Genomic DNA, 8269 nt, shown 5'->3' with positions numbered 1-8269 from the left:
CGTGGTGGGTCCATCTATGTAAATCGTGTCAGAACACTCCTATCGGTGTGTGTCCCAGACATTATCTCGTAAGTCTGCCCATTTCTCAGTTCTTTCCCCCACTGTGGGCAATGAACCAATTCGAGGACGTGTGTTTAATTTGTTGCAGGTGGTCATGGTGATCTCCTGCTATTAGTTGGCGTCCTCTATATTTAGGGGACTCCTTAATCTTTTGTCGCCATACATGAACTTCATTCTCTGTAATCTTTTGTTTGATGTAAGCATGAGATCTAATCGCTGGTTGTGTGAGTTCAGATCCTTCTTTGGCGAGGGCATTGACTCGCTCGTTTAGAGGCACATTAACATGGCTGGGACACTACGACATGTGTATGGTTTGTTCTGGGTATTCCTCCAGCCAACGCCTTATGTGTTGGCTGACCAGGAGGGAGCAATTTTGTGAGGGACCAATCCTAGGGTTAAGGATGCGTTGTAGCGCTCCTTTATTGTCTGCGAACAGGTATAGTAATTTGTGTTTGCCTGATGCATTGCAGGCCGTGTTAATGCCCATCCAAAGGGCTTGCATTTCCGCATCAAAAGGTGTGACTTGGCCGCATCCGATCTTTTTCTCAATGGTTTTCCGGCCGCCTCCTTCAAGGGTGTACGTGACTGAGCAGGCTGCCCCAGTGATGACCTTCTCAGGTTTGTTTTCTTCGTGTTTTTTACGTTGTGACCCGTCAGTAAATACTGCCCGGCTTCCGTAATCAGTGGTGGCTAGTTTTATGACGGGATTCGCCGCCTGCTGTTCGGCGATCGCGATTCGCGTTGTGGTAGTGTCTCTCGGGGGTTGCGCTCCGGCGCCGTGCCGTCGTGTTTCGCGCAGGTGACGGCCGTTAACTTTAGAACCAACGGATGCTCTCTGTTCCATTGCACTTCTATTGCTTTTTGCTACAAGCGCCGCTATTTGGTGGTCGCCGGCTCGGACGTGCATGTCAACATCTCTTCTCGCCCGTGTGAATGCAAAACTAGCACGTCATTCGCAGGTGCCGACGACTGCTGGCTTCTTTCGGCACCAGGTACTGTGCGTCTCTGACTTTTTCTAGACCCTTCGTAAGCTTGTGTGAGGGAGCGACAAATTGGACCGTTCAGGCACCAATGTTTCAGAAATTTGTACCCCGCAATAAGATACATATAACATCACTGCTGCGGTCTACGTCAGCTTCTGCGCCCGGTAAAGTGAGTGAGATGCGGCAGAAGCACGTTCGTCCTCGGGGCTTCAGGCTGAGCGTACGCGCTCATCAATGTATCCTCATCATCTTCCAATCTCGCATCTTTTTGCTATTCGCTGGCCCGAGAGCAGCTTCCCGTAGGTACGACAGCGATGCTTTCTCCTCTCGACCGCCATGTCCGTCGAGTCCCATGCCGAGTCGATCGCTTTCGAAGAGAAAGCTGCTCTTCTCCAGCCGGAGACCCACGTTGTACGCGACAACGACCATGACCGTCCGCGCCGCAAGCTGCCCTATATTGCACTCGGAGCACTGCTCTTCATGCTTACCCTCGGACTCGGACTAGGCCTCGCACTTTGGCTTAGGCACACTCGCGGCTCCACTCCGACCAGCCCAAACGTGCTGCAGCGCACGCCATACGAGAACTTCGTGCTCAACGGTCTCAAGGGACAACCTTCGCAGACGCGCTCCTACGACTTTGTGGTCTCGCAGGTCCAAGGTGCGCCAGATGGCGTGGACAAGCCCATGCTCGTCGTGAACGGCATGTACCCCGGCCCGACGATCGAAGCCAACCAGGGCGACCGCATCGTAGTGAAGGTCACGAACATGCTCGAGAACCGGACGACGATACACTGGCACGGTCTGGTGCGTTGCTTCTGTTGTGTGTATGCACCTACATGGACTCATGAGGCTGCGCGCCGGAGTGTAGTTTCAAAATGGGACGAACTACTACGACGGGACGGCTGCGATTACGGAGTGTGGGATACCGCCAGGGCAGAGTTTGGTGTACAAGTGCGTCTAGATTCACATTGAGAATGGTGTGTTTGCTAAATGTATGCGCCAGCTTCACCCTTGGGGAATTCTCTGGAAGCAGCTGGTGGCAGTACGTTCCCGCCTCATTCTGTCTGTACCGTCGTCTCTGAAGCTCTACTCCGACACTGCAGTGCTCGTACGTCGACGCGCTCCTTGGCAACGTATCCCGCGCTGACTCCATAGCTTTTCTACTCGCTACATAGACTGTATGTCACTTCTCCGCTCTCCGCTCAACGTGCCTCCGCTGACCTCGGACACCAGACTCAACCCAGTACACAGACGGCATCACTGGCGCGCTGGTTGTGCACCCTTCCGAGCCCGCGCCGGCGTCCATCCCGGCATGGGAAGAAGAGCTCGTCGTCCAGGTCGCGGACCTGTATCATACGTTTAGCTGGCTGCTGCTCGAGCGGTACATCTCGGTGAGCCTCTTGCTGGAATGCGTCATGATTCTTAAATGTACCGGACCTTGCTCCGGTTCGCGCTTGACAAAAAGATGGAGCTTATGCGCGGAACACTTAGACGTCTGTGGTCTAGACCTGGTAGATTCTCCGAGCTGGATCTAAGCTCTTAGGCCCTTGCTATGTGCCTGGCGTGTGTGATGACGTACCTGTTGCTGAACTTCCGCTCTGATAGCCCTGGGGAATCGATGGCACCCCTGGCGATGAACCTGTCCCTGATGCTGGCGTAAGTGCATCTTGTCTTTCGAATGATTGAAGCTAATCGCCTTACATATAGACACTCAATGGTCTGGGCCAATGGGCTGGTAACGGAGACTACTTCAATGTACGTATGCTGCTTCGGATATGAGACTACCCGTTGCCTAATTGTCGCCCTACAGTTCACTCTCGAGCCAAATAAGGCTTACCGCCTCCGCATCGCGAACACTGGCTCCTTTGCGTCGATTCGGTTCAGCGTCGATTACCACACCCTCAGCGTCATTGAGGTCGACGGCACACTGGTCGAACCGTATGACGTCACTGGGATCACTGTTGCCGTTGCTCAGAGGTACAGCGTGTTGCTAAGGACGGATAACAGCACTGGCGGGCCATTCTGGATGCGCGCGACACTGCAGAAAAGGATGTTCAGGTATGAGCAGCCCGGACAGAACCTGGACATTCGTGGGGTCATTCGGTGCGTCTCTTCTCCCGCATCCCTAGTTGAGGTATTGAAGATCGAGTGTCGGTTCCAGATATGGCCCTGCTGCAAATACCACCGCGTTGCCCATCGAGAGCAGCGACCCAGGCGTCCCATCACAGCCCACGCTGCGGGACGCGGACGACTCGTCGCTCGTTCCAGCGGTATTCGGGGTTGCTCCGGAGCGTACACGGCGATATTCGCTTCGGGTCTCGATGCAGATGCACTCCTCGCTTGTCTCTCTCGGATTCATGAACACGACCGTGCGTCTTGTATCGCTACTTCGTGTTCACGCGATGGTCCTAATCACGTACATCCCAGAGCTGGGAGCCACTGCAGGGCACGACGACGCTCCTGAGGGCGCGCGAGGCATTCCAAGAAGGCAGGGTGTACGGAGGCAGCGATGGCGGGAGTCTTCAGAGTGGCGAGCAGTTCCTGCTTACGGAGGACTCAGTGCAAGTTGTAGACCTGCTGATTGTTCGTGGTCGCTTCGCTGTCGCAGCTATTCTTATCACTGATGTGGCGCCGCCTGTAGGATAATCTCGACGACGGCGACCACCCGTTCCATCTGCATGGACACCGACCATGGAAGTGCGTTACCTGTTTCCCTTTTGGATGAGAAGAACTGCTGATCACTGTCATGCGTGCAGCGTGGGCTCCGGACCCGGGCGATATATTGGTCAGGCGCTAAACGCGACGAATCCGCTTCGGTGAGCACATCAGCACTGTCTTTGTACTGAGCAACGCGATTGACGCAAGTGTCTGATGCAGGCGCGACACCATTCTTCTCCCAGCGTACCACTGGGTGGCCCTCCGCTTCGTAACGGACAACCCGGGGTTATGGGCGTTCCACTGTCGTACGTCCTTCCCTCATGCTGTACCGTCCTGCATCCTCCGTGCTGACCGTGGGATGCTGTCAGATTTGGCGTGGCACATGGGTGCAGGGATGCTCATGCAGGTGAATAGCCTGCCGACGCGCGCAGCGCAGCTTGACATCCCACAGGCAATTGTTGACCAGTGTGCAGTGAACGTGGGCGGGGCGGGAGCGCGGAGGTAGGGCTTTTGGGCGGGTGTGCGCCGCAGGTAGGCTGAGCTGTGTAACATTGGTCATGTTATATTATTGTACTATCTGATTGGCTTCTCCCGAGTATGCATGAGGGTTAGTCGAGGTGGAGAAGTCGGTTGTAGAGTGATGCGGAGTGCGCGTGCGCTTGACCACTCTACGCGAGAACAGCTCGTCCCACGATTGATCCGTTGATGCGCCTTCCGTCCGACGTGCAACGGAGATGCGGCATTCACCGACATGCTCTCCGGATTTTGCGACTGCATCGGTGCTGACAGGAATAACTCGGAAGTCGGACGATGGATAATCAGCACGCATGACGTCACAAATTTTGCTGGTATTTTCGGCTCCGGATATCGGGCAACGGGCACCGAAGCGGCGCATCACTTCTACGTTAGGTATTTCCGCATTGCCCTTCCGGAGGGGAGCCAATCGAGACGAAGAGATGCAGCCCCCCCGCGACGGGGTGACTGCAGGCGCGACTGGATGAGCTATTAATACCAGGCATGATGTCACAATCTCCCGCTTGACCCCGATGCGGGAGTTAACTGCCCGTTGTGAGACCTAGTTTAGTCGGTGGTGTGACACTCGCTGCTCGAAGGCCTCGGCGCGCTACGTGCCGGGCATAGATCGGTCAAATTTCGACCTTCTCTGGCGCACTATCAGGCGGGAATAGGAGGGTGCAGGCGGGTGGGCACTAGCGGGAGCTGCCGGGGTCCCACGGCCCCACTTGATACTTCAGACGCAACTTGTCGCTTCCAGTGTCCTCTTAGCCCCCTCGCTCCTCCTCCCACAGTCCCGCCCTCCTTGTCCGCCATGTCTAATGAAAAGAACGTCAACCGGGGCCTGCGTCGTGGGCTGCTCTACGGGTTCATCGCCTTCATCGTTCTCTGCTGCCTTCTCGCTCTCGGCCTCGGACTGGGTATCGGACTCAAGAACCACACCCACCCCACGTTGGGGGAGAGCTTCATCGCAGGTGCGCCCCTTTCCTCTGCTCGTTACCGCCGTCGCTAACTTTTGACTTGCTGCAACCACAGAACCGTCAGCCACCGCAATAGGTACCCCAATTCGGCGTTCGGCGAAATGGTTGCTCCAATCGTGACGGACATCCTGAGGACGCGGCCCCTCACCTGCTGTATGTCCTCTATACTCATTATGTCCTGATGTGGTATGCTGATGGGTATATATCGCCAGACTTCGCGTGGCACCGTGGGCGCGGGCGCGGGCGTGCCCATGCGGATCAAACAGTCCATCGACAAGCGGCACGACTTGACATCCTGTATACGACTATCTCATCAGTGCTCAATGAGCGCTCGTAGAGCGGAGGCGTGGAGGTAGGGGGTTTCGGGCGAGCGCAGCAGGTTGGGGTCTATTATTTAGAGAGCCAGCCGCCACGATGATAATGCGGACTCTTCATCTGGTTGTATCGTATGTTTTATCATCGACTACGTGTTGACTATGAAAGTCAACGTATAATGAACTCAATACCTTACTGACTTTGTGGGCGTTGTAAGATACGATTCCTCAGTGCGACATAGTGTTCCGCGACCAGCTTTCTAAAGTATACCGAGCGACATAGCAGCAAAGCCGAAAAGCATGCGAGTCTACACGCAGGTCTCGTCTGGATGCGATCGGCGTTCCGTGTACTTCGGCCGGAATGAAGACTTCTTCAGTCTGCGTCGATAATGCGCGGCAAAGCGTGGTGTAGCGTCCTTTGGTGAGTTGAGATCCTATCTGGCGACGATACTGCTCATTCACTGTGCATTAGGAGGTTCCTCAGTGATACGAGGTCCCGTAGCAAAATGTTGTACGTGAGTACGGACGCCGCATGTGAACTGTCCGGAGTAGGACAATCGGTCCGAGCTTCCCATCGGCTTTAGTCGGTTTTGTTCCCAGCATATCTCAAGCGTTCATCACTTAACAATTCATCGATTTTCATCTCCCGTGCCGCCCTGTGTTGGGCTCGCATTGTCAGCTCTTCCTTGGCCTTTACAGATTGCCTGCTCGCGCGCATGACGCTTATGTCGGATCTTCGTGCTTCGAGCATGGTATCTGTGCTAGGTGCGATGCAGCTCGTCTGAATTTCACGGCAAAGTGATACCAACCATCACCAGCATATGAGCACTTGAGTTTTGGCTTATGTTGCTCCGAGATATTTTTCCCGACGGGTCCCAGCTCGTGCGGATACGGCCGGCGGAGATGTAATAGTGAAGCGTTTGCCGAGATGCCACCTTAACTCCGATAACTTTGTGGCGACCCATAATGAAGGCACTCGGCCCAAATGACACTCTAACTAAGCCGGGATACGCGTAGGAGCCGACTACCTGCCCTTCTGTTATCTATACTGAACTGGATTGCTGCCCTTAGTGTATATGTGGTCTTACAGGCTATGTTATTAAGATGAGCCTATGGAGCCTGTATAATTGCCGCACCTCTCTGCAGCAAGCCGCTACACAACGATCCTCGCGCATAGCTCTTGGAGACATTCGAAGAACAACCAACAATGCGCCAACGAGTATTATCAGGATATGTACTTTTCTACGCGCATCTGAACATGGTGACAGTTCCGCAAGATCGCGGCACTTAGCCCTAGATGCCTCTGAGCGTGCTTCCAAAACTATCCCGGAGTTCGCATGGCTACTATGAAAGTGTCGCGGGATATCTTTCGGGAATTGTGATAGTTTTGTGACGCTAAGTACTACGCGTCCCCGCCACGCAACGAAAAGGTTGTCAAGCACTCATTCCCGTCCGGTACGCCAGGCTTCCTTTACTATCGCGCTCCACCATCGCGGGAAGGACAGGCTGGTAGGGGAAATTCGCTTCTACATCACCGTTCCCGCGATGGTAGAGATCTGTTGGTCGAGAGCGTCCCTCGGAAAATCCTTCTAGTCGTTGGTACATCTTTCCATGTCGTTCCACGGCATACTCTTGCGCGACGGCCTGTGCAGCTGCTCGCGACACACCGCTTGCCCCAGAGAGAGCACAGTACTTCGTTGATCGCAGAGGAGATATGGACACATGCAGCGTGGTTGTATCACTACCAAGGTGGGGTTGCACCGGGCGTATGTCCCCAGCGACCGTGCTGCACCGCGGCTTTGACGGTGCGTTACGGGCAGGTATTGTATCAACATGTGGCTGGCTCGTATGACATTATCTCTGCAGCATTGGCGACTGTGCTCTTCGAGCCTTGATCGTCGTACTGGGACGATGGTAGCCATTCCGCTGTGGTTCGCCTTCGCAAGCTCCTCGCACAGAGAGGCGGACATGTAGAGTCAGCGGCTGTGAACGACCCGTGTAGAAACGGTCAACATGAAGTAGACTCGTATGCGCGCATCTTACAGCTTAATTTACTTTGCATCTTCAGAATCCACGCTTGATTGTACAGAGCAGTGTGGCATCTGCCCGACTGTGATACATGTTGTGCGACGGCACGAATGACATCGCTTGGTAGCAGCGAATAAGCCGTAAAGTCAAAATTTGGGCAACAACGGTCCGGCAAAGAGAACTCGAGTCCATGCACTGGGGCCGGAAACCACAAATTGAAGCTTGACCCCCAGTGAGAACCTCGTCCGTCTGGCGCTATCTAAGTCGACCTGAGTCGACCTGTAGTTAGTCGGTAGCGTGAGATCGACCTGGATGGTGGAGTGTTGTAGTAAGGGACCTAAGGTCTATCCAATCCATCACATCAGCAAAAAAATCGGTTATAGATCAGGGATGAGTTGCCAGGCAAGCGCCTAACAGGATGGCGAACGCTGGCAATGCAAGGACACGCGATACCTGACTGGTATTGCATTGCAAATCGTAACTCAGACCGGTATGTTATTATAAGTTGAATCCTATCCTGATACCACTAAACATGACATGAGTTGCTCGCCCAGATCTCGGTTATGACATGACGTCATCCGTCTCGCTTTCCGAGACGTGTTTCTCGCCGCCCATCGCATCCACGCCGTCTGCCCACCAAGATTCCTTCGACCTCCCCTAAAGTCACTCCCGGCGAGTTTCCTTTTATGAAACTGCATGTATGGCAGGCGCGGTGGCCACCAGGGTGACCTGC

At 54.5% G+C, this 8269-nt stretch overlaps 2 protein-coding genes across 2 annotated transcripts; both read left to right on the top strand.

The window, feature by feature from the left end:
* Positions 1–1379: 1379 nt before the first annotated feature.
* Positions 1380–4296, top strand: PHACADRAFT_261609 (uncharacterized protein; the record flags this gene model as incomplete). Its single annotated transcript, XM_007399180.1, has 14 exons — positions 1380–1847; positions 1912–1994; positions 2047–2085; positions 2147–2151; positions 2277–2434; positions 2649–2699; positions 2751–2798; positions 2854–3146; positions 3205–3412; positions 3471–3626; positions 3685–3740; positions 3800–3859; positions 3921–4006; positions 4070–4296. The coding sequence occupies 14 exons, from the start codon at positions 1380–1382 to the stop codon at positions 4204–4206; spliced, it is 1848 nt and encodes a 615-aa protein (XP_007399242.1). The 3' UTR covers positions 4207–4296.
* A 697-nt stretch (positions 4297–4993) lies between these two features.
* PHACADRAFT_261606 (uncharacterized protein) lies at positions 4994–5725 on the top strand. The gene is made up of 3 exons (XM_007399179.1): positions 4994–5188; positions 5250–5347; positions 5407–5725. The coding sequence occupies exons 1-2, from the start codon at positions 5029–5031 to the stop codon at positions 5312–5314; spliced, it is 225 nt and encodes a 74-aa protein (XP_007399241.1). The 5' UTR covers positions 4994–5028; the 3' UTR covers positions 5315–5347; positions 5407–5725.
* The last annotated feature ends 2544 nt before the right edge of the window (positions 5726–8269 follow it).

The sequence above is a fragment of the Phanerochaete carnosa genome, assembly GCF_000300595.1.
Source record: "Phanerochaete carnosa HHB-10118-sp unplaced genomic scaffold PHACAscaffold_8, whole genome shotgun sequence".
NCBI classification, from domain to species: Eukaryota; Fungi; Basidiomycota; class Agaricomycetes; order Polyporales; family Phanerochaetaceae; genus Phanerochaete; species Phanerochaete carnosa.
This window is presented reverse-complemented; position numbering and strand designations above follow the sequence as displayed.